Source organism: Clarias gariepinus, chromosome 13 (assembly GCF_024256425.1).
Source record: "Clarias gariepinus isolate MV-2021 ecotype Netherlands chromosome 13, CGAR_prim_01v2, whole genome shotgun sequence".
NCBI lineage: Eukaryota > Metazoa > Chordata > Actinopteri > Siluriformes > Clariidae > Clarias > Clarias gariepinus.
In genome coordinates this window covers 26,381,337-26,405,480 of record NC_071112.1, presented here as the reverse complement: position 1 = coordinate 26,405,480, position 24,144 = coordinate 26,381,337, and the positions used below count along the sequence as shown (strand labels likewise).

Below are 24,144 nucleotides of genomic sequence, written 5' to 3'. Positions count from 1 at the left end.
CCCCCCACTCCCACACACAGTTTTGCTGTCTTTTATCACAGCTGTCACAATCTGTAGTATTTGTAACTTATATTCCATTAGAAATAAACCAATGTGGATCAGACTGAACACTGCTGAGAGAAGTGAAAGCTAATACACGTTCTTTCTACAGGCTATACCGCGCCTGCGCACTAGGGGGCAGTAAGTAAGCGAGCACACGCACACTACATGTCCGTTTAAGATTTGAGCAACTGATGAACTATTGGGCTAAAAGATTACTAAGAGGTCATAATGAAAGAAGGCATCCTACAGTTAAGTGCCTTACCATTTGTTGGGAAAGTGCGAAGGCTAAGGTGGAATGCTTTGCTTGGGCAGCTAGTAAAATAGCAATTGAAAAGAAATTGCAGGAGAGTAAGTTCAGTTCACTGTTCCTTTACTACTTATAGACTTCTATATACAAGGAGAAATAAAAAGACATAGTGGAAAAGGAAACTGGGCAGAAAAAGTGGAGGACAGAATAAGGTCTATGCATAATTCCTTTATAGCTGCATATATGGATGGCTCAAAAGATCCTAAGAGTGGTTTTACTGGTTTTGCATTCACTATTCCAGAACTAAAGATAAATTTTAAGGAAAGAACCTCTGATCATCTGACAGTATTTACTGTGTAAATGTTAGCTATTTTAAGGGTATTACAGTGGGTAGAGTAAAGCAAAATTACCAAGGTTTTAATTTGCTCTGATAGTTTATCATCATTACAGTCTCTTTAGTCTTTATCATCTAATAACAGACTTAATATTGTTTATGAAATATATAAAACAGTATACAGTTGTTATACTGTTAAACTGCAACATATTAATGCAGCGGTCAGATTTTTGTGGATTCCGACTCATAGGGGGATTGAGGGAAATGAAACGGCAGATATGTTGGCTAAGCAAGGTTTGAAACTTGACAGAATTATGGGAGTGGCAGTAAGTAAAGCTGAAGTTAAAAGTAAAAATAAAGAATAATACTATGAAGACATGGTAGAGACAATGGGATGAAAGGAAAGAAAGGGCGACACTTATACAATATTATGCAAGAAGTAGGGAAAATAAAACCTACAGGTTGATATACTAGAGAAAGTAGTATTATCTCGAGGTCGATGTTAGGACATACAAGATTAAGTAAAACTATGTATTCATTGAAAAAGCAACCTTCAGGTATGCGTGATTGTGGAAGGGGAGAAGAATCATCTGAACATGTGTTTAGTGAATGTGTCAAATATGAAAATCAAAAGGATAAAATTAAAAGAGGAATTAAAGAAGTTTGGGGAAAACATGTTGAACCTTAAAAATCTCTTTAAAATTGGAGAGCAGATAATTGGAGCTTTGTTTAAGTTTTTGGAAGAAAATGGTTTAATGAAAAGAATTTAATCAATTGGTGAATTTATTATAAAGTTAGAAAGAAGGTAAAGTAAAGGTTTTCCCTTTTTTTTGGGATGATTTCTATCGGGATAAGATTCTTATATTTCTGGCCCACACTCCAGCACAGTAGGTGGCGAAAATGCACCTTAAATGCCGGTTGCCACCCGCCAATTAAAAAGACAACGACGAAGAAGAAGAAGAAGAACACTACATGTCCCATGAACCTGTGCGTTGGAAGAGCTCTGTATCCATGACAGTGTTGTTATGAAGCTAATTTACTCAGGGTTATATAAACGCAGCTATCATTCACTGGTTCTTTTTCTTCCATTCTCTCTTTTGTGATTTTCAGATAAACTCTAGCATAATAGTTTTCGTTTCCAGAACGCAGAATGAAGCTAAATATACTGTAGCTCAGCTAGCTCGACCATTACCTGTCCAGGCGGTTAGCCGTCTATCAGGCTAACACTGCAGGCTAAAGGAGGTTAGCAACTCAGGCAGCGCGCTAGCTCGGATTAACGCCCTATCGCAAACAATCACTCAGTTCTCAGTGATGTAAAACCGGAGAGGATGCGGGAGCGGCAGCTGGAGGCGGAGAAGCGGCCGCGGGGAGAGCTGATACACACGGCGAGGAGGAGCAGGAGGAAGCGGGGATAATGATCTCCAGATACAGCCGCAGAGCCGTGAAGCAGAACCTGCACGTGTAAGAACATCAGTGTGTTAATGTCAACCCTAACACCTCTGTGTGTGTGTGTGTGTGTGTTAATGTCAGCCCTAACACCTCAGTGTGTGTGTGTGTGTGTGTGTGTTAATGTCAGCTCTAACACCTCAGTGTGTGTGTGTTAATGTCAGCCCTAACACCTCAGTGTGTGTGTGTGTGTGTGTTAATGTCAGCCCTAACATCAGTGTGTGTGTGTGTGTTAATGTCAGCCCTAACGTCAGTGTGTGTGTGTGTGTGTGTGTGTGTTAATATCAGCCCTAAGATCAGTGTGTGTGTGTGTGTGTGTGTGTGTGTGTGTGTGTTAATGTCAGCCCTAAGATCAGTGTGTGTGTGTGTGTGTTAATGTCAGCCCTAACGTCAGTGTGTGTGTGTGTTAATATCAGCCCTAAGATCAGTGTGTGTGTGTGTGTGTGTGTGTGTGTGTGTGTGTGTGTTAATGTCAGCCCTAAGATCAGTGTGTGTGTGTGTGTGTGTGTGTGTGTTAATGTCGGCCCTAAGATCAGTGTGTGTGTGTGTGTGTGATGTTAGGGCTGACATTAACACACACACACACACACACACACACACACACACACTGATGTTAGGGCTGACATTAACACACACACAGTGTGTGTGTGTGTGTGTGTGTGTGTGTTAATGTCAGCCCTAACGTCAGTGTGTGTGTGTGTGTGTGTTAATATCAGCCCTAAGATCAGTGTGTGTGTGTGTGTGTGTGTGTGTGTGTTAATGTCAGCCCTAACATCAGTGTGTGTGTGTGTGTCTTAATGTCAGCCCTAACATCAGTGTGTGTGTGTGTGTGTTAATGTCAGCCCTAACACCTCAGTGTGTGTGTGTGTGTGTTAATGTCAGCCCTAACGTCAGTGTGTGTGTGTGTGTGTGTGTGTGTGTGTGTGTTAATGTCAGCCCTAAGATCAGTGTGTGTGTGTGTGTGTGTGTTAATGTCAGCCCTAAGATCAGTGTGTGTGTGTGTGTTAATGTCAGCCCTAAGATCAGTGTGTGTGTGTGTGTTAATGTCAGCCCTAACATGTGTGTGTGTGTGTGTGTGTGTGTGTTAATGTCAGCCCTAACATCAGTGTGTGTGTGTGTGTGTGTGTGTGTGTGTGTGTGTGTGTGTTAATGTCAGCCCTAAGATCAGTGTGTGTGTGTGTGTGTGTGTGTGTGTTAATGTCGGCCCTAAGATCAGTGTGTGTGTGTGTGTGTGATGTTAGGGCTGACATTAACACACACACACACACACACACACACACACTGATGTTAGGGCTGACATTAACACACACACACACACACACACACACACACTGATCTTAGTGTGTGTGTGTGTGTGTGTGTGTGTGTGTTAATGTCAGCCCTAACGTCAGTGTGTGTGTGTGTGTGTGTTAATATCAGCCCTAAGATCAGTGTGTGTGTGTGTGTGTGTGTGTGTGTGTTAATGTCAGCCCTAACATCAGTGTGTGTGTGTGTGTCTTAATGTCAGCCCTAACACCTCAGTGTGTGTGTGTGTGTGTGTTAATGTCAGCCCTAACGTCAGTGTGTGTGTGTGTGTGTGTGTGTGTTAATGTCAGCCCTAAGATCAGTGTGTGTGTGTGTGTGTGTGTTAATGTCAGCCCTAAGATCAGTGTGTGTGTGTGTGTTAATGTCAGCCCTAACATGTGTGTGTGTGTGTGTGTGTGTGTGTTAATGTCAGCCCTAACATCAGTGTGTGTGTGTGTGTGTGTGTGTGTGTGTGTGTGTGTTAATGTCAGCCCTAAGATCAGTGTGTGTGTGTGTGTGTGTGTGTGTGTTAATGTCGGCCCTAAGATCAGTGTGTGTGTGTGTGTGTGATGTTAGGGCTGACATTAACACACACACACACACACACACACACACACTGATGTTAGGGCTGACATTAACACACACACACACACTCACACACACACACTGATCTTAGTGTGTGTGTGTGTGTGTGTGTGTGTGTGTTAATGTCAGCCCTAACGTCAGTGTGTGTGTGTGTGTGTGTTAATATCAGCCCTAAGATCAGTGTGTGTGTGTGTGTGTGTGTGTGTGTGTGTGTGTGTGTGTTAATGTCAGCCCTAACATCAGTGTGTGTGTGTGTGTCTTAATGTCAGCCCTAACATCAGTGTGTGTGTTAATGTCAGCCCTAACACCTCAGTGTGTGTGTGTGTGTGTTAATGTCAGCCCTAACGTCAGTGTGTGTGTGTGTGTGTGTGTGTGTGTGTGTGTTAATGTCAGCCCTAAGATCAGTGTGTGTGTGTGTGTGTTAATGTCAGCCCTAAGATCAGTGTGTGTGTGTGTGTGTGTGTTAATGTCAGCCCTAAGATCAGTGTGTGTGTGTGTGTTAATGTCAGCCCTAACATGTGTGTGTGTGTGTGTGTTAATGTCAGCCCTAACATCAGTGTGTGTGTGTGTGTGTGTGTGTTAATGTCAGCCCTAACGTCAGTGTGTGTGTGTGTTAATATCAGCCCTAAGATCAGTGTGTGTGTGTGTGTGTGTGTGTTAATGTCAACCCTAACACCTCAGTGTGTGTGTGTGTGTGTGTGTGTTAATGTCAGCCCTAACACCTCAGTGTGTGTGTGTGTGTGTGTTAATGTCAGCCCTAACATCAGTGTGTGTGTGTGTGTTAATGTCAGCCCTAACGTCAGTGTGTGTGTGTGTGTGTGTGTGTGTTAATATCAGCCCTAAGATCAGTGTGTGTGTGTGTGTGTTAATGTCAGCCCTAACGTCAGTGTGTGTGTGTGTGTGTGTGTTAATATCAGCCCTAAGATCAGTGTGTGTGTGTGTGTGTGTGTGTGTGTGTGTGTGTGTGTTAATGTCAGCCCTAAGATCAGTGTGTGTGTGTGTGTGTGTGTGTGTGTGTTAATGTCGGCCCTAAGATCAGTGTGTGTGTGTGTGTGTGATGTTAGGGCTGACATTAACACACACACACACACACACACACACACACACTGATGTTAGGGCTGACATTAACACACACACACACACACACACACACACTGATCTTAGTGTGTGTGTGTGTGTGTGTGTGTGTTAATGTCAGCCCTAACGTCAGTGTGTGTGTGTGTGTGTGTTAATATCAGCCCTAAGATCAGTGTGTGTGTGTGTGTGTGTGTGTGTGTGTGTTAATGTCAGCCCTAACATCAGTGTGTGTGTGTGTGTCTTAATGTCAGCCCTAACATCAGTGTGTGTGTGTGTGTGTTAATGTCAGCCCTAACACCTCAGTGTGTGTGTGTGTGTGTTAATGTCAGCCCTAACGTCAGTGTGTGTGTGTGTGTGTGTGTGTGTGTGTGTGTTAATGTCAGCCCTAAGATCAGTGTGTGTGTGTGTGTGTGTTAATGTCAGCCCTAAGATCAGTGTGTGTGTGTGTGTGTGTGTTAATGTCAGCCCTAAGATCAGTGTGTGTGTGTGTGTTAATGTCAGCCCTAACATGTGTGTGTGTGTGTGTGTGTGTGTGTGTGTTAATGTCAGCCCTAACATCAGTGTGTGTGTGTGTGTGTGTGTGTGTGTTAATGTCAGCCCTAAGATCAGTGTGTGTGTGTGTGTGTGTGTGTGTGTTAATGTCAGCCCTAACATCAGTGTGTGTGTGTGTGTGTGTGTGTGTGTGTGTGTTAATGTCAGCCCTAACGTCAGTGTGTGTGTGTGTGTGTGTTAATATCAGCCCTAAGATCAGTGTGTGTGTGTGTGTGTGTGTGTGTGTGTGTGTGTGTTAATGTCAGCCCTAACATCAGTGTGTGTGTGTGTGTCTTAATGTCAGCCCTAACATCAGTGTGTGTGTGTGTGTGTTAATGTCAGCCCTAACACCTCAGTGTGTGTGTGTGTGTGTTAATGTCAGCCCTAACGTCAGTGTGTGTGTGTGTGTGTGTGTGTGTGTGTGTGTTAATGTCAGCCCTAAGATCAGTGTGTGTGTGTGTGTGTTAATGTCAGCCCTAAGATCAGTGTGTGTGTGTGTGTTAATGTCAGCCCTAACATGTGTGTGTGTGTGTGTGTGTGTTAATGTCAGCCCTAACATCAGTGTGTGTGTGTGTGTGTGTGTGTGTTAATGTCAGCCCTAACGTCAGTGTGTGTGTGTGTTAATATCAGCCCTAAGATCAGTGTGTGTGTGTGTGTGTGTGTGTTAATGTCAGCCCTAAGATCAGTGTGTGTGTTAATGTCAGCCCTAAGATCAGTGTGTGTGTGTGTTAATGTCAGCCCTAACATCAGTGTGTGTGTGTGTGTTAATGTCAGCCCTAACATCAGTGTGTGTGTGTGTGTCTTAATGTCAGCCCTAACATCAGTGTGTGTGTGTGTGTTAATGTCAGCCCTAACATTAGTGTGTGTGTGTGTGTGTGTGTGTGTGTGTGTGTGTGTTAATGTCAGCCCTAACATCAGTGTGTGTGTGTGTCTTAATGTCAGCCCTAACATCAGTGTGTGTGTGAGTTAATGTCAGCCCTAACATCAGTGTGTGTGTGTGTGTGTGTCTTAATGTCAGCCCTAACATCAGTGTGTGTGTGTGTGTGTTAATGTCAGCCCTAACATCCGTGTGTGTTAATGTCAGCCCTAACATCCGTGTGTGTTAATGTCAGCCCTAACATCCGTGTGTGTTAATGTCAGCCCTAACATCTGTGTGTGTGTGTGTGTGTGTGTGTGTGTGTGTGTGTGTGTGTGTTAATGTCAGCCCTAACATCTTGATTGTGCTTCTTACAGAATATTCAACTGTGGATATGTGTATGTCCTGTCACATTGTTATGAATACATAGCTCTGTGTGCGCGTTTGTGTGTTTTTAGTCGTGGGGTTTCACACACTGCCTTTGATCAACACCCCCCTCCTGAGGAGGCAGAGTCAGAGGACAGGCCTCAGTCAAGGACACTACAGCAAGTTGCATCCACCTGTAACAGGTAACCATACACCAGTCTGTCTGCTTTTCCTTCTTGTGATTTCGCTCTCTCTCTCCCTTTCTCTATGGCTCATATTACTTATTCTTTCAAAAAGGTCGGTGTGTCCATCAGTGGTTGCTGTGGAGACGAGCAGTGCTTGGTCTGAGATTGACAGTTGCACAGGAACAGAAGTGAGCACTGAACGCAGCTCTGTCTACTCCTGGGCTTATGATGTGAGTCACATACAAACACAATTACATAATAGGCATGTATACATAGATACACGTGTACTTAAAATTCTTTAAGACATTGTTGTTTTTTGAATGTCCTTTTTTTCAGTAAGGACAGTCAAGATAATAATAAGAATTCTTTTTATGCAATGAAATTCCTGTGTAATTCATTATTTGTGAATTATTATTTTTGAAAACCTGCAGGATCTGGCTGAGTGAAAATCGAAAAAGATATCCGTAGAACTCTGGTGTCACTCGCTCAATCCATGCCTGCTTAATTGCATCCTGAAATCATGTATAGAAATGTGTAACAGAAGTTCACTTCTATACCCGTCACCTGTTTTGTGCACAGGGAGAACCATAATAGATTAACGCATGGCAATGCCTTAGGGTCCCATATTATGCCTTTGGGTCACACACACACACACACACACACACACACACATACACACATATAGTATACCTGGGTGGGCTGCCCAAGCATATTGATTGGAAAAAAAGGATGTCACTCTGTACTGCCGAATTCCAAGCCATATATATGCTTTACAGGTAGTCCCCGAGTTACAAATTTCTGCAGATACAAACGAGCCGCAGTTTACATATAACAATTGCAGAACACACTGTGTGTGGGCCGGAGGTAGCTTAGTGGTTAAGGCATTGGATTATGGTTCGGAAGATCCCAGGTTCAAACCCCACAACCACCAAGTTGCCACTGTTGGGCCCTTGAGCAAGGCCCTTTACCCCTTAACATCAGATGTATAATTAGGTAAAAATTGTAAGTCGCTCTGGATAAGAGCGTCTGCCAAATGCCCAAATGTAATGTGCGTGCGCACACACACACACACACACACACACACACACACATTAACGGATAGACCGTTTTTAAAACCGTTTAAAAATTAGCAAGGAACATTCCTAGTCACACTCATGTGAGCGCATACTAACAGGATCACTGCTGTAAAGTAAAACAACAACAAAAAAACAAATTAAACAGCTCCTCACCTTTGAAAACAATCGCAACAGAGAGGAGTTTGTGTGTTTGTTTGGCAACTTGAGAGAAGGAGGGCTGAAGGGGGGCTCGCTCGCGTTTACGGCCCCCTTCTCCCAGGTTGCCAAACAAACACACAAACTCTCTGCCTTACACAGACACAAACACACACACGCACACTCAAAAACACTGCAAGCACTAAGACCCAGCAGGGTCAGGCTTTACAGCTTCCCCACATTGTGTGTGTGTGTGTGCACAAATGAAAACACTTATCTGTCGGGATTTATTTATATATTTTTTTAAGGTAAAGTACAGGTTAATTTGTTTTATTTTTACTTTATATTTTGTATTAATTACATTTATGTATTTATTTTTTTGGGCTGAAGAACGAACAATTTAAGTTTCAATTATTTCCTATGGGAAAATTAAATTCGGTTTACGAGTGTTTTGGAAAACAAGCCCGCTTCCGGAACGAATTATGCTCGTAATCCGAGGTTTCACTGTACCTATTCTAATTTATGCTTTTCTTTATTGACAATAAAGATCGGACACTCGAAACTAAACACTCACTCCAAAAGAAATGAATCATTAATACATGCAATATACAATACAATACAATAACATCAGAGAAAAAGTGGAACCATAGTGCAACAATAACGGTTTAATGTCGGCATGTTAATTGCAGAGGAACAATATATAAGGAAACATTCGGTATTATATATGTAATTTCATTTATTCCAATGTCTATGCTGATGTTTCTGTATTTTTGTAAAAAAAAAATATATATATATTTTATCAGGCAGTACTAGTCTGGCATTTCTAGTTTCCAGTGTGGCAACAAAGTTGCTTTTTGATCTTTCAGGCGCTGAACAGAAGGGAAGATCAATATCGTTCTACGCTTTTTGTTGCTGTGCGGTATTTTGCGATGATCCCTAAATTATTTGTTGCGCCGTATAGAATAATGGTGTTTATGCTTTTAAACATGTATAATTTAAGGCGGATGTAGCTTAAAGACAATGCAGAGAGGAAATATATGTGGGTATCTTTTTTGCGGGTTTATTCACGCAGCTATTGAATTCGGAGATGCGAATATCAAACTAACTTTACCGCGGACACAAACAGGTGTTATTGGCTAAAATGCCCCCCTGCCACGGATTGCCCTCCTACATAATCTCTATCAAATATTATATTAGGACATACATTCAAAGGTTTATTATAATCAAATATATTATTACTATTATAATTAACCCTAGGCACGTGACACACTTCGAGACGATTAATACAAATCCCCAAAAATGATTATTTTATGGCACATTTATTTTGCAGGGGTTTGTCAATGTACAAATAACTAATTATTTATCACAAATTACACTAAATAAATATTGTTTGTGGTGAAAAATTACAGGAAACGATTTTTATTATAAAATAAGCAATATAAAAATATACATGTAGTATATGAAAAAAATATATATTTTTTTATATTTTATATTGCTTACTTTATAATTAAATTCATTTGTTATAATTTGTAATTTTTTAACCATAAACCTATGAATTTAGGTGGGCAATCCGTGGCCTAGGTCGGGGGCATTTTAGACAATAACACAGTAGCGTACTGTATGTAGTGAGCATAATAACATCAATGGATACATTTGTTACGTGTAAGCAGGTGATTCAGCAGGTGATTCAGCCCTATCAGCCTAATCAACCAAAAATCCAGCCGAAAGGAATGAAGCCTATGTTGCGCTTGGATTCAAGGTGGGGATAGGGGCAGAGGAGAGACCTCTGTGTGTTTTGTGTCTTAAACCGCTGGCAGCAGACAGCATGAGACCCAACAAAGTAGGAAGACACTTAGAGACAACACACCCCAGTCACGTTAATAAGCCACTTAACTTTTTTGAAAGAAAGCTCTAGATAAGTGACAAAGCCTGTTATAACAATTGCACGTGTATTTTATCTGTTTTGAACTGGGTGTTATTTGATCTTACTGGTTTAGAAATTGATTTTTCAATAAATAGTACGCTTGGCCGTTTTAGTTATCATTTTGTTGACAAGTGGGGCTTGAAAAGTCGCCCACTGCCTTAAGTGGGGAATGACAGAAAATGTGTACTACTACTGTGTACTACTACTACTACTACTACCACTGTACTAGACACAGTTTATGGTAAAGTGAGACCCCTTGTATGGATAATGGTCTTGTAATCCCTTCCAGACTGATGAACATTCCAGTCAATGACATTCTTTCTCATCTGTTCTTGAATCTCTTTAAATTGTGTTGCTTTTGACATACATCACTTTTAGACAGATTAATTTCTTGATTTATGAGGTCTGGCAGTTATTAGGCCTGGGTGTGGCAAGTGAAATTTAACTCAGCTTTCTAAAAATCACAGTTTAGTTATGGTTAAGCAAGTTGGGAACAATGACAAGTTTGGGAACAATAGCTTTTTTCCCAAAAAGAAATGATATCTTCATTTAAAAACGGCATTTTTTTTCTTGGGTTATCTTTGTATAATATTAAAATTAGTTTGATTTAAATCATTGAAGTGTAATAAATATGCAAAGGAGAAAAGGAATTAGGAACTGGACAAATATTTGTGTGTGTGTTTTTTTTTGTGTGTGTGTGTGTGTGTGTGTAGGAGTTTGATAAAGCGGCATCTCGTCAAGTCCAGCTGCTGTTTGAGGAGATAGATGAGGAGCTATATGAGGGGAAAGGAGGTGTGCAGCAGGATGAGTGTAAAATATGGACATCAAGATTCCCTCATCTACGGTATACACACCACTACCTTACCCACGCTAATTTCACACGCATTATCACTACACACATGCAGAGAAACACACACTGTACAGTATTTTGTGTACATTAACATTACTAACTCTGTCTGTGTGTGTAAGGATTCTGGGAAAGCAGTTGATGTGTCCTACAGATGAAGGCTTTCAGTGGTTTTCCGTGTCATCTCAAAACAGCAGTTTGGGGACTCGCGTACAAAGCACCGGCAATGAGTGAGTGAGGATGTGTGTAAGCAATTGTATGCATGTTAGTGTGTGTTAACTTTGTCAGCTATATTCAGTTTTAGTCTTTAGTTTCTGGATAAATGTCCCTGTTAGTTTTTCATCATATTTTGTCAATCATATCCTAATTTTGTTTAGTCAACTAAAAGTCTGGCCATTTTAGTCTAGTTTTAGTCAAAGGAACCCGTAAGTATTCGAAAATGTAAAATTTTAGCAATAAGATTATTATTAATAACCCTACAGTCAATCTAGTTTAGCCAAAACCATTTTTTAAGGTTTTTCACAAAATAATTATCTTAACATTTAAAATGTTTCTTATCATCTGATGTTTTCAATGATATTTATTTTAACCACCACAACAGCTGCTGCATGTACATATTTGTAACTACAAAACAATAGGAGCAGTATGGACAATACATAGTTAGAATTTTTTTTTTTTTTACACACTTGGACTGATATACTGCAGCTCCGATGGGTCGCAATCATTTGCTAACCTGTAAGCTTAATGTTTTTGGCAACGGTTTAACTATAAAATGAAATAAAATGCATCACATTAACGCGGTAACATAATTACCACAGATAGGCTGTAAAAATTGATGATCTTTATAGTATGTCTTAATGCGTCTCTTCAGGTTTGTGGTATTTTTTCCAACAATTGTGTGCCCACACTTTCTCCTCCGATATTGCTACATATGAGCTTTTTTTCTCTGCTTTCTTCAAAGTATGAAGAAAATGGGCCCAGATAACATCTATTCTCTTTCGTCTGAGTAATACTGCTGTCATGACAAAGAGTTAAAGATGCCTGAGCTTGTAACACCCCGTCACTGCGCATGCAAACTACTCATTATACACCGTACGCGATGACCTGGAAAATACCTCTGCTTATGCTATAATGAATGAACACCGTATCGCAGCGGATTGTGGCGAAAATTATATGTTGACGAAAATAAAGACAGATGTTTTATTATTTTTTATTTTTTTAAACCATGTTTTAGTCTTGTTTTTTTTTTTTTCGGTCAACAATATTGCATGCTGATTTACGTCATTAGGTAAACTAATATTTTTCATTATTATTTTCGTTTACAAAATTAACACTATTGTGTGTGTTAGTGTGAGAGAGTGACTGTTAGAGTGACTGTGTGCTGGGGTGCAAATGATTAAACTATATTGGTGACTAAAATCAATTATCATATCAATTGGCAATGAATTGAATGTTCTATTTGTTGAAGACATCATCGTGTGTCTTATGAGAACTGTGATAGTTCTGACATGTGAAGTGAGTAATAATGTATTAAAAAACACCTTCATGAGCAAAAATGTCTTAAGTGTGGGAACATTTCACTGCTAACTCAAGCAAAACAGCCACTAGAATCAGAGGAAAAAACTTTTTGCTGGTGGGGCTGTGGCCAATACATGAAAGTCAGGTAAGTTGAAAAGAATTCATACCTATGAATAAGGATTTTAATTCCAGTTCTCCTCAATAAACCTTTTAAAGTGAAATAAATACACTCGAGTGTCATTAGACATGGTTCTTGTTAATTTTCCAATTTACTTTTTTCAAGGGTAAAGTGCAGGTTAATTTGTTTTATTTTTACATTATATTTTGTATGAATTATTTTTATGAATTATTTTTTTGGGGGGCTATGGAAACAATAATTTGAGTTTCCATTATTTATTATGATACAAATTATGCTCTTAATCCTAGGTTCCACTGTACTTGTGTTATCTTTGTGTAATATTAAAATTAGTTTGATGATCCTAATCATTTTGGTGTGACAAATATCCAAAAAAACTAGGAACGGACAAATATTTTTTCACAGCACTGTAGCTAAATAAGTGGTATTGAGTAATTGTGCCACTTGTTTAATCAGTTATCAAAATAGTAATTATTTGCAGCCCTAGTGTGTGTTTGTGTGTTTTTGTGCACTCATTACTGTATTTCTGCAGGTGCCAGTGTACCTTGACTAGCACCACGTGTACCTGCGTGCTCACAGCTGTTCTATTGTCTCCACTGTGCTGTAATGTTTAAGGTTGCTATTCAGTTGATGTAGACAGAGAAGTTTGGCTGCCTTGTGCATTGACTGAATTGACTGAAATTTTTATACAACTTGTACTGTATAGGGTCAGTCTATCTCAGGACACACACCCACACACACACTACGGGCAATTTGGAAATGCTAGTTACAGTATCTTTATCAGTCTTTGGACTGTGTGTGGACATGCACACAGACCCTAGGCAGAAATCGAGATGCAAGGCAACAGTACTAATCACTTCGCCACGGTGTAATTTTCTATTACAATAATGTATAATAACAATAGTCTTTAAGCCAATAAGTCACAGCAAGGCATGTCAATAAAGCACATGATTTGCACAGCAACTAACTTACATACATTTATTCTGTGTGTGTTTTGTATGCGCATCAGGCTGTGTGTGCAGGGACATAGTGCTGCACTGTGTATGGAGGTGGCACACATTGCTGACTCCTGTAGTTCTCATGAAGACAAGTTACATAGACTAATTGAGGAAGAAGAAGGACTGATCGAGGAATACCTGGCCTTCGACTGGAGGGATCTGTAAGTGTGTGTGTGAAGAGGAAAACATGCTAAGTAATGTGTGTGTGCGTGGGTGCGCAGAAGTGCTGTGCAATTTTCTTTTGTCAGGCACTTAAGTTAATTGAATCAGTCGGTTTTCTATTTAGAATCAATCCACACTTTAACTATTTAGATAAAATTTCAAATGTTAAATTCTCAAAAAAAGTGCAAGCTGCTTCTATGAAGTTGAATTCTGTATCTTTTGCAGGTAAAATTTGAAAGCGCACTGAAGGTAAAAATCAAGCTTCAACAACAATCAAAAACAATTGTGCTCTAACTTGTAAAGCTTTGTTTGCTTTGTGACACCATAATAATTGTCACAATTCCATCCAGTTACATACTGGGGGTAGGATATTACCGGCCAAGAGACTGGGAAGGGTATATTCTGACTGCCTTATTTCTGAATGGCTGATTCAATTGCTCTGGAGCTGCATTTAGAGGCTTGTTTTTGCTTCATTTATATTGTTAACATTATTCCTTGTCATATTTTTATATTTTCAGCGACATAAATGAAATTCTGCTGTTTGTTTCTTAGTTTCACATTAAATACATGATTTAAACTATATTACATAATTAATGTAACGTGATTTACAGATATAATTTGCATTTATAAGCCTCTCAACATTTGTGAAGATCCCTGCATTTGTATCTGAATTTTTGAGACATTCCTGATGCTCTTTTTTGAAGGGCATTCCCTGCAGCCTATCATATGATGCATGTCCTATGCAATAAAATCTGTTTCCTATTAATCCTGTTTTGAAAAATAGTTTTTTAAAGGTAGGTCAGTCAGAATAGAATTTTTTTTTTTTTTATGTAGATTGGTATTTGATCTCAACATACATTCCAGATACAAGTTATTAGTATAATATTAAAGCATTTAATATGCATTATGTAATTATTAAAAATAAGGTAGGGAAAGTCTTAACAAAAACCTATATTGAACAATATATATATATATATATATATATAATATAATATACACTCAACAAAAATATAAACGCAACACCCTTGTTTCTGCTCTGATTTTTTTATGAGATGGACTTAAAGATCTAAAATTCATTCCAGATACACAATATTACCATTTCTCTCAAACATTGTTCACAAATCAGTCTAAATGTGTGATAGTGAGCACTTCTGCTTTGCTAAGATAATTCATCCTACCTCACAGGTGTGCCACATCAAGATGCTGATCTGACATCATGAGTAGTGCACAGGTGTACTGCCCACAATAAAAGGCCACCCTGGAATGTGCAGTTTTGTCTCACAGCAAAATGCCACAGATTCCACAAGGGGGAGCGTGCAATTGGCATGCTGACAGCAGAAATGTCAACCAGATCTGTTGCTCGTGCATTGAATGTTCATTTCTCCACCATAAGCCGTCTCCAAAGGCGTTTCAGAGAATATGGCAGTACATCCAACCGGCCTCAGAACCGCAGACCACGTGTAACCACACCAGCCCAGGACCTCCACATTCAGCAGGTTCACCTCCAAGATCGTCTGAGACCGGCCACTCAGACAGCTGCTGAAACAATTGGTTTGCATAACCAAACAATTTCTGCACAAACTGTCAGAAACCGTCTCAGGGAAGCTCAACTGCATGCTCATCGTCCTCATCGGGGTCTTGACCTGACTCCAGCTCGTCGCCGTAACAGACTTGAGTGGGCAAATGCTCACGTTCGATGGCGTCTGGCACGTTGGAGAGGTGTTCTCTTCACGGATGAATCTCGGTTTACATTGTTCAGGGCAGATGGCAGACAGCGTATGTGGCGTCGTGTGCGTGAGCGGTTTGCTGATGTCAGTGTTGTGGATCGAGTGGCCCATGGTGGTGGTGGGGTTATGGTATGGGCAGGCATCTGTTATGGACGAAGAACACGGGTACATTTTATTGATGGCATTTTGAATGCACAGAGATACCGTGATGAGATCCTGAGGCCCATTGTTGTGCCATACATCCATGAACATCACCTCATGTTTCAGCAAGATAATGCACGGCCTCATGTTGCAAGGATCTGTACACAGTTCTTGGAAGCCGAAAATGTCCCAGTTCTTGCATGGCCAGCATACTCACCGGACATGTCACCCGTTGAGCATGTTTGGGATGTGCTTGACCGGCGTATACGACAGCGTGTACCAGTTCCCACTAATATCCAACAACTTCGCACAGCCATTGAAGAGGAGTGGACTAACATTCCACAGGCCACAATTGACAATCTGATAAACTCTGTGCGAAGAAGATGTGTTGCACTGCATGAGGCAAATGGTGGTCACACCAGATACTGACCGGTTCTGAGTCCCCAGACCCCCAATAAAGCAAAAAACTGCACATTCCAGGGTGGCCTTTTATTGTGGGCAGTATAAGGTACACCTGTGCACTACTTATGATGTCAGATCAGCATCTTGATGTGGCACACCTGTGAGGTGGGATGGATTATCTCAGCAAAGCAGAAATGCTCACTATCACATATTTAGACTGATTTCTAAACAATGTTTGAGAGAAATAGTATTATTGTGTATCTGGAATGAATTTTAGATCTTTAAGTCCATCTCATGAAAAATCGGAGCAGAAACAAAGGTGTTGCGTTTATATTTTTGTTGAGTGTCTATATTAACATGTTAAGTTATTTACTACTTCTTTGTCTTTCGGCTGTTCCCTTTCAGGAGTCGCCACAGCAAATCATCTGCCTCCATCTAACCCTATCCTCTGCATCCTCTTCTCTCACACCAACTAACTTGATGTTCTCTCTCACTGCATCCATAAATTTCCTCTTTGGTCTTCCTCTAGACCTCCTGCCTGTCAGTTCCAACCTCAGCATCCTTCTACCGATATGTTCACCATCTCTCCTCTGAAAATGTCCAAACCACCTCAATCTGGCCTCTCTGACTTTATCTCCAAAACATCTAACGTAGGTTGTCCCTCTGACAACCCACGTTAGATGTTTTGTCCCTCTGCAATAGCACAACACACCTGAAACTTTTCTCCACCCATTCCAACCTGGCTGTACCCGCCTCTTCACCTTATTTCCACACTCTCTGTTGCTCTGGACCTAAGTACTTAAAGTCCTGCACCTTCTTTACCTCTGCTCCCTGTATCCTCACCATTCCTCTTGGGTTCCTCTCATTCACACACACACATATTCCATCTTACTGCGGCTAACCTTCATTCCTCTGCTTTCCAGAGCATACCTCCACCTCTCCAAATTTTCTTCCACCTGTTCCCTGCTCTCGCTACAAAGCACAATGTCATGTGCAAACATCATAGTCCATGGAGACTCCTGTCTAACCTCATCTGTCATCCTGTCCATCACCAGAGCAAAGAAAAAGGGGCTTAGAGCCTTGATGCAGACCCACCTCCACCTTGAACTCTTCTGTCACACCTACAGCACATCTCACCACTGTCTTACAGCTCTCATACATGTCCTGCACCACTCTAACATACTTCTCTGCCACTCCAGACTTCCTCATACAACACCACAGCTCCTCTCTCGGCACCCTGTTGTACGCTTTCTCTAAATCTACAAAGACACAATGCAACTTTTTATTACCTTCTCTGTATGTTGTTATTTACATAAAGTAATAATTATATTATATATATTATATAATTGTTATTAATGCTAAAATTAAAATCCCCAACAAACTATTCAGAAAGAGAATTTATATAAAAATGTAAATTGTTAAATTACCTAACTACCTATAGAGACAGAGAGAACAAACTAAGAAAAATAAGTATGTACATGTCCATTGATTTAAAGACAATAATTATTTTTATATAGTTAAATCATAAATACACACAATAAAACATAAACTGTAGATTTGCACTTGATAAAGCAGCATAGCACACAAACACTTTGTGCATAGCATAAAAAAACTGTTAAAACAACAGTTAAAGACCTTAGTAAACAGAGACTACAATTAATGTTAAATAAAGCTACAGTTGTTTTATAATAAGTGATTGTGTTATACAGCAGAGGAATGTAGAGAAGTTGTGTATTGTGTATTTAATAAACGGCACCTTTGATGTTTTTTACAGTCCTGCAGTATTCAGACTTTTAAAGCAAACTTTGCATTTATATACTCAGAATTTATTATTTTCATTTCAATACCATCAAATTTCTTTAAAACAAATATAAAGGTTTGTAAAATCCCTATCCCTTGTCCCTATCCTTAATAATCATTAGTGTTTCAAAGTTAAAATATTTATCTAATTCTGTAAAAAAAATCTGAACTACAAGATTTTGTGTAAATTATTTAATGAACCATGACTGCCTCAGTTGTTGGTATTTCTTTCAATATGATGACCCATTTCCGAAATAGTGGTCCAGGATTGCCCCTCCCTCATGACATTTTGTGTGCAGTGGTGATGTGTGGGTCAGAATAAGAGGACATGCTGAGCAATATTTGTGTGTTTGTTTGTGCGCATGTCTGCAGTGATGATGAGTGTGTATGTGTAAATAGGAGGACACACTCTTTGCCACCCGTATCTCCATATCGCTGCCGGAGGGAAGCGGTGATTGACTTCCTGTTTGATGATGTGTGGAAGGAGATGATTGGCTGCATGGAGCAGCTTCTGATAAGACTGTGGGAGGGATGCAGCTCAGGTAGATCTGTCTCTCTTATACACACATACATTTTGTATTTAAAAAAAAAACCTATAGCAAGTAGGCAAAAGTTTGAATCCTATTTTTTAGTATTTATTACATTCTTGTTATAACCCGAATGAGAGAGACACCATGGCAAAAGATGAGGCGCTGAAGCAGTAACATGCCCAGGGGCCTGCTATACTGTAGTGTAAGGTGTTTACAGCAGGAGCAGATTTATAAAAGATCTAAATTTGTTTGAGCTGGGATTCAAGTGCAGTACTGTGATTTAGAATGAGACCAGAGAGAGGTGGAGTGAGTAAGTCAGACATAGAACTGCTGGAGTAATACCTAATCAGGCAAATAATAAAAAGCATGCGGTACGGAATGCCCCTTAATCTGTGTTTAGAAAGCCAAAACAGTGAAATTAGCAACTGATCCTATGCCTCAGAGTCCCATCTTTCTTTTTCTTATTTTTTTCTTTCTTTTTCCACAATATCACAATAAATAAAACTAATTCATTTTGAAACCAAGTAATGACAAATCATTTGGTGATGTGTTTTTCCTCCAGATGAGGAGAAGAGTTCAGCATCTCTCAGTCCAGCTCATAATCAATCCCATAATCTCTCAGGGCTAAAGTCCAGCACTTCCAGTACTCTGCCACGCCTCAGTCCTGTGCCGCAGGACACGCCTAACACCTTGAACACTCTGGTTAGTGCACTACAGTACTGTTGATGAAACACCTCCATGCCTCAAACACACGCGCGCACACACGACTGACACATGATTAGGGGTTTGGGTTAGGAGCTGTGCATGTCTGACTGAATGAAATCTACAGAATTACAGCACTAAGCAGAGCGACATCAGTAAAGGGACAGTAAAAAAAAAGACTATGTGGAGAGCAGTCAGTGTGTTTTCTTGTGCTTGCCTGTGTGTTTGTGCGTGCATATGTGTGCGTACTGGTTGTGAGTGCAACTCTCCACTTCTCCTTGGGTGCAGTGTGAGGGAAAAGTGACGGTCCTGGAGCTCTGCTGCAGGCTATGTGAGCTCTAAACATCTTCAGACTGACCCATGTTTTGTTTAGTGTTGTATTCTAGTTATGTTGTATAAGATTGTTGTGTATTATTGATGCTATTGTCTTGAGATGTGAAATTATGTTGTGTAGTGTTGTTACGGGAGTGTGTCTCTGGGTGGCGCAGGCGGACAGGCGTGAGTCTCCGGGTGGCGCAGGCGGACAGACAGGTTGCATTACTATTTAAATGCCCTATATTATATACCCTATGTGCACCCTATGCAGATAGTGTATATAATATCCAGACTGCACTGGTTAGCATTGCATTTCGGGCTTCTTCTACACTTCCATTTTTTTTATTGAGTTGAACATTGGACAAACCATCGTTCAAAACTTCTCTAGTACCTGCATTGCAGCATTTTAAGTAAAACTTACTGTGGTTCAACACCTATTAGCGCCAACTCCACTCCTACCGCCAAACCCTACCGCCAACTAGTGGCTTGGAAGGATAATTGTAGACAGACACGTCAATGCACAAGTATAAAGTCTCAGTGTAGATTTGTGTGTGTGTAGACACACACACACACACACACACAATCTGCTTTTAGTATTAGACTCTTCATTAAACTTTTTTATTCTCTTTCACTTGTTTCAACTTGTCCTCTCTCTGTCTTACTCTCCTTCTCCTGACTATAATTTTCTCTCCATCTCTCCATTTTCATATTTTTTTTTTCTTTTTGAAGAGCACAAAGACGAGGGATTCAAAGTCGAGATGGAAATCCAAAAAGCAGAGAAGAAAATCTACTGTATGTAACTGCTCTAAGAGAGAATGATCTACACACACACACACACACACACACACACACACAGAGAGCATCTCTGTGACTTGTATTTCTATAAGTTGTATTATAATAAATATTAGTAATTTGTGTGTCCATGTCATTATTCCTAAACTTGCTACATCCTTGCTGCATTTATAGACATTTAACTGTTTGTCTCTCTCTGTTTCCCAGCCCAGTCCGGTATTTGCAGGAACGGCAGCAGTGCAGCATCACACTTTGAATGAGCTGATTGTGGTTCATGGTCTTCCTCTCCAGCAGCGACACACAACTGCACAGGAGCGCACTGGACAGTAATATACATACACACACATATTTATACACACACACACACACACACACACACACAGACACAGACTGAATGCCATCTCTCTCTATCTCTCTAGTGACTCAGAGGAGAGGATGTGCCTTTCTAAGCCCCGCTCTCACCGCGCACTGGAACAAAGCCCTTCCCCTTTACCCCGCCCTCCTCCATCATCACGGAGACGACCCCTACCTCCTCGCACACTCCTCCCCCTGGCCCAGTCTAGCACAGCAGGAAACATAGAAGATGTTATCAAAGGGACACGTCTGTGAGACACATCTCTCTGTCTGTCTGTCTGTCTGTTTACCCATCTGTCTGTAACCGTCACTCTGATTTTTAAACACCTCTTCTCACAGCCAGCAGCCAACTTACATACATTTATTCTGCGTGCGTGCGTGTGTTTTTCAGAGCCCCAGCTAGTGAGCGTCTTTCCTTTTCTGCAATGACTCTCAGTAGAAACACACTTCTCCCCCCCATTGGTACTACAGACAAAGAACACACACACTCTGGACATCATGTACACCTCTCTCAGGTAACACACGTGCACACACACACACACAGATGTGGTGCATATTGGTGTGCAAGGATTAAAGTTAAAATAGTTTTTGTGTGTGTAGCATCACAGAGCTCCTTCTAGTCGCGCTCATAGTGCTGTAGCAGATGAAGCTGGCAGCCTGCTGGCCTTCTCCAGACCCAACACCACACACACTTTTAGGGTAAAAACGTGTATACACACACACACACACACACACACACAATTTCCAGTTTCAGGCGTGACTTCTAGTTTCAGATCAGACGTGTACTTTATCTTTTTTCCACTAATGATGATATAGGTCCATCCAATACTTAACCCAGTCAAAAAACAAGCTTCTGTCATGAGTAGCGGGAGTTATCAGTGCAGTGACTGTGTGTGTGTGTGTGTGTGTGTGTGTTTTAGTCAGATACACCTCATCGCCGCTCTTTCACTGTTCTGGACAGCAGTGGACAGGCGAAACCAGGCAGAGCTTCTGTGGGCACAGGTACACACACACGTGCATGCAAACCAAGACCATACCAATCCAGTACATATATAACAACCCATGTATGGTATTATCCTCTCCTTGTGTTTGTGTTTTTAGATTCTTTGGGTATTGGTGTAACAGGTATCAGTTTGGGAATTAGCAGCTCTTCCTTCCTGGAGTCCTATACCACTCATACCCTTGACCACTTCCCAAGTAAGGATGGGGAGGAGCTAGAGGGTAGAGCCCCACCTCCTGGTCAGTGACGGATGTTTTATCACCCCACATTTCGTTACAGTTTTTATCACTTTGTGGACGGTTTTATCAGTGTATCTTTCTCTCTAGCTCCTCTAGTTCCCGTGTCTCTTCAGTCACACAGCAGAGGAGGCCTGATGACACGCAGCAACAGACCTTAACAGGACTTTAACAGACACGCGCGCACACACACACACACACACACACACAAACACACACACACAGAAAGAGCAGTTCTCAGCAGATATTTTCTATCACCTTTGTGTTATTATTGTTCTATTATTATTATTACTATTATTATTATTATTATTATTATTATTATTATTATTGTAGTTAAAATTTCTAGAGTCCTATTTTTGTACAACTGCCAAAGACAACAATACACATATACACACACATACACAGAGTGCCATAGTGTTTTTGGCCATATCGTTTCATACCTTTTTGGTTCCAGTGCGATATTAATGAAACTCACCCTCACTGCAGGTCACATGACTTACGAGCATTCTAGGGGGGGTTTATTATACTTTTTTTTTATTGATTTTTCTTTTTTTTTCAGGACAAAGCCTTTGTGATTAAAGCCTTAGAGCTGCAAGCCATACTATACACACAGACCTTTTAATATACATACATACTATACACCACCTTTTAATGTTTAAAGGACAAAAATAATAATGGTAATTTGCAGAAATTATGAAATAAAAGTTTCTTTTCAAAACTTCCTTTTGAGTATCTTTTTCACTGCCATTTGTCCACTTCCCCTTTCTCTTGCCATATCCAAGTTCTTGCTTGTCTGCTGCATCTCTGCAAGTTTTCCTCCTCCATTCCCCTCATGCATTTTATTAACTTTACCATGATACTATCTTGTGTCCAAGTCTGTGTTGTGTTGCGTCTGAGAGTGTATTTATCTAATGTGTGTTGTCTCTAAGGTTCTGTAAGTTTCGATGCCTGTCAAAGTAACCACTCACTCCTGATTTGTATCATTGCACACTGCAACAGACAGAAAGCAGCAATTCTTTTATTTCTTCATTTTTTTTAATCAGTTTGTGTATGCATGTGTGACTGGGTTGAGGGTTCATTTATCCACTTCCTCAGAGACTGCCAAAAACAGACCTACTATAACACCTCCAGCATTCTTCCACACTCTACTGTTCTTCATCAAACTTACTGTAATTAGGAATGGACACCAAAATTTTACATTACAACATGTTTATTACAATAAATACAAGAACAATAAAACAGACACTACAGATTCCTCACCAAAAAAAAAAAGGATGGGGTTAGATTATTATTATTATTATTATTATTGATTTATTACTTTATTTAAAATGTTAAGCATCTGCCATACAAGGAAAGTGCTTAATAAGAGAGAATGAGAGACTGCAAGTAAAAAAGCAGAACAATCCTCAGGTGTGATGTAAATAAGATAAGCTGTGGTCATATGTTTGACAGTTGTGTTTATATTGGTGGAAAAAAAAAATTAAGGACAAACAGGACTAAGTATAAAACTTAAATACTTTTATGACAACGACTGAATTGCTTTGATACCATTGACTATCAAAGTCCATTGTAATTCAGCACCAAATATTAATATTAAGTGGAAAACTTAATCAGCGTCAATTAGCCAGTAAGTACACAACCTGCTGATTACACCACCCAGAGTAAGGGCGCATGTGTGTTGTATTTTAAAAGGCTTGACTATGATGTGCATTTCGTAGTAGGTGGGAAAATGACAAAATTGTGTTTTATTTTATTGATTAATTTTTTTACCACCTCCATGATGCAGTATAGTCTGTCTGCCATTGTCCTGCCCACTTCTGGATGTTTCCTTACTGCCAAAACCCACATTCAAAGCCAGTCACAAAATCACTTCAAGCAAGAAAACACATCTGATGTTGTCTTCTTAAACAACATTTTGTCTCTGAATTGTCCTTGTTGTGGTTTACAACTAACACAAGCTACAACCCTAACTAGCTTCTAACACAACGCTGAATCCCAAATCTTTCTCTAACCCATGAACAAGGACTCTAGTTTGTGTATGGAACAAGTAACTACACCCTACATAGCATAGTAGCTTTCCATTTTTCCCAAGTTACTTACACATGATTTTATGATAGGCGTAAAGCACAGCATAATATCCTCTAACTTGCAACAGAAGCATTGAATAATCTAACACTAATGCTAGCAAACAACATCAAATTGAATTCACAAACTGCAAACTAATATCCTTATTACCTTATTTATCCATTTTCACATGCTAGTTTCTCTTGAATAAGTTCACCACAACATACATACATACACAGAGGCGATAAATTGCTACGATACTCTTGTCTGTTTGAAAAAGCAGCATCTTTCTGTTATTTTTTTGCTGTCTTTTTTTGTTGACAAAATTACTA

General features: G+C 40.1%; 1 protein-coding gene across 3 annotated transcripts; it reads left to right on the top strand.

Annotated features, from left to right (window-relative positions):
• Nucleotides 1-1,591: 1,591 nt before the first annotated feature.
• Nucleotides 1,592-22,470, top strand: fam149b1 (family with sequence similarity 149 member B1). Of its 3 annotated transcripts, none has more exons than XM_053510009.1 (16): nt 1,593-2,084; nt 6,861-6,971; nt 7,066-7,183; nt 10,802-10,932; nt 11,058-11,165; nt 13,599-13,748; nt 18,219-18,361; nt 18,912-19,051; nt 20,096-20,158; nt 20,366-20,484; nt 20,578-20,763; nt 20,904-21,027; nt 21,113-21,211; nt 21,433-21,514; nt 21,614-21,751; nt 21,839-22,470. In XM_053510009.1, the coding sequence occupies exons 1-16, from the start codon at nt 2,038-2,040 to the stop codon at nt 21,907-21,909; spliced, it is 1,830 nt and encodes a 609-aa protein (XP_053365984.1). In that variant the 5' UTR covers nt 1,593-2,037; the 3' UTR covers nt 21,910-22,470. The 3 variants fall into 3 exon arrangements, with proteins under 3 accessions (XP_053365985.1, XP_053365984.1, XP_053365983.1); XM_053510008.1 differs by having other exon boundaries at nt 1,594-2,084; nt 18,192-18,361; XM_053510010.1 differs by lacking the exon at nt 21,113-21,211 and having other exon boundaries at nt 1,592-2,084; nt 18,192-18,361.
• Nucleotides 22,471-24,144: the final 1,674 nt, after the last annotated feature.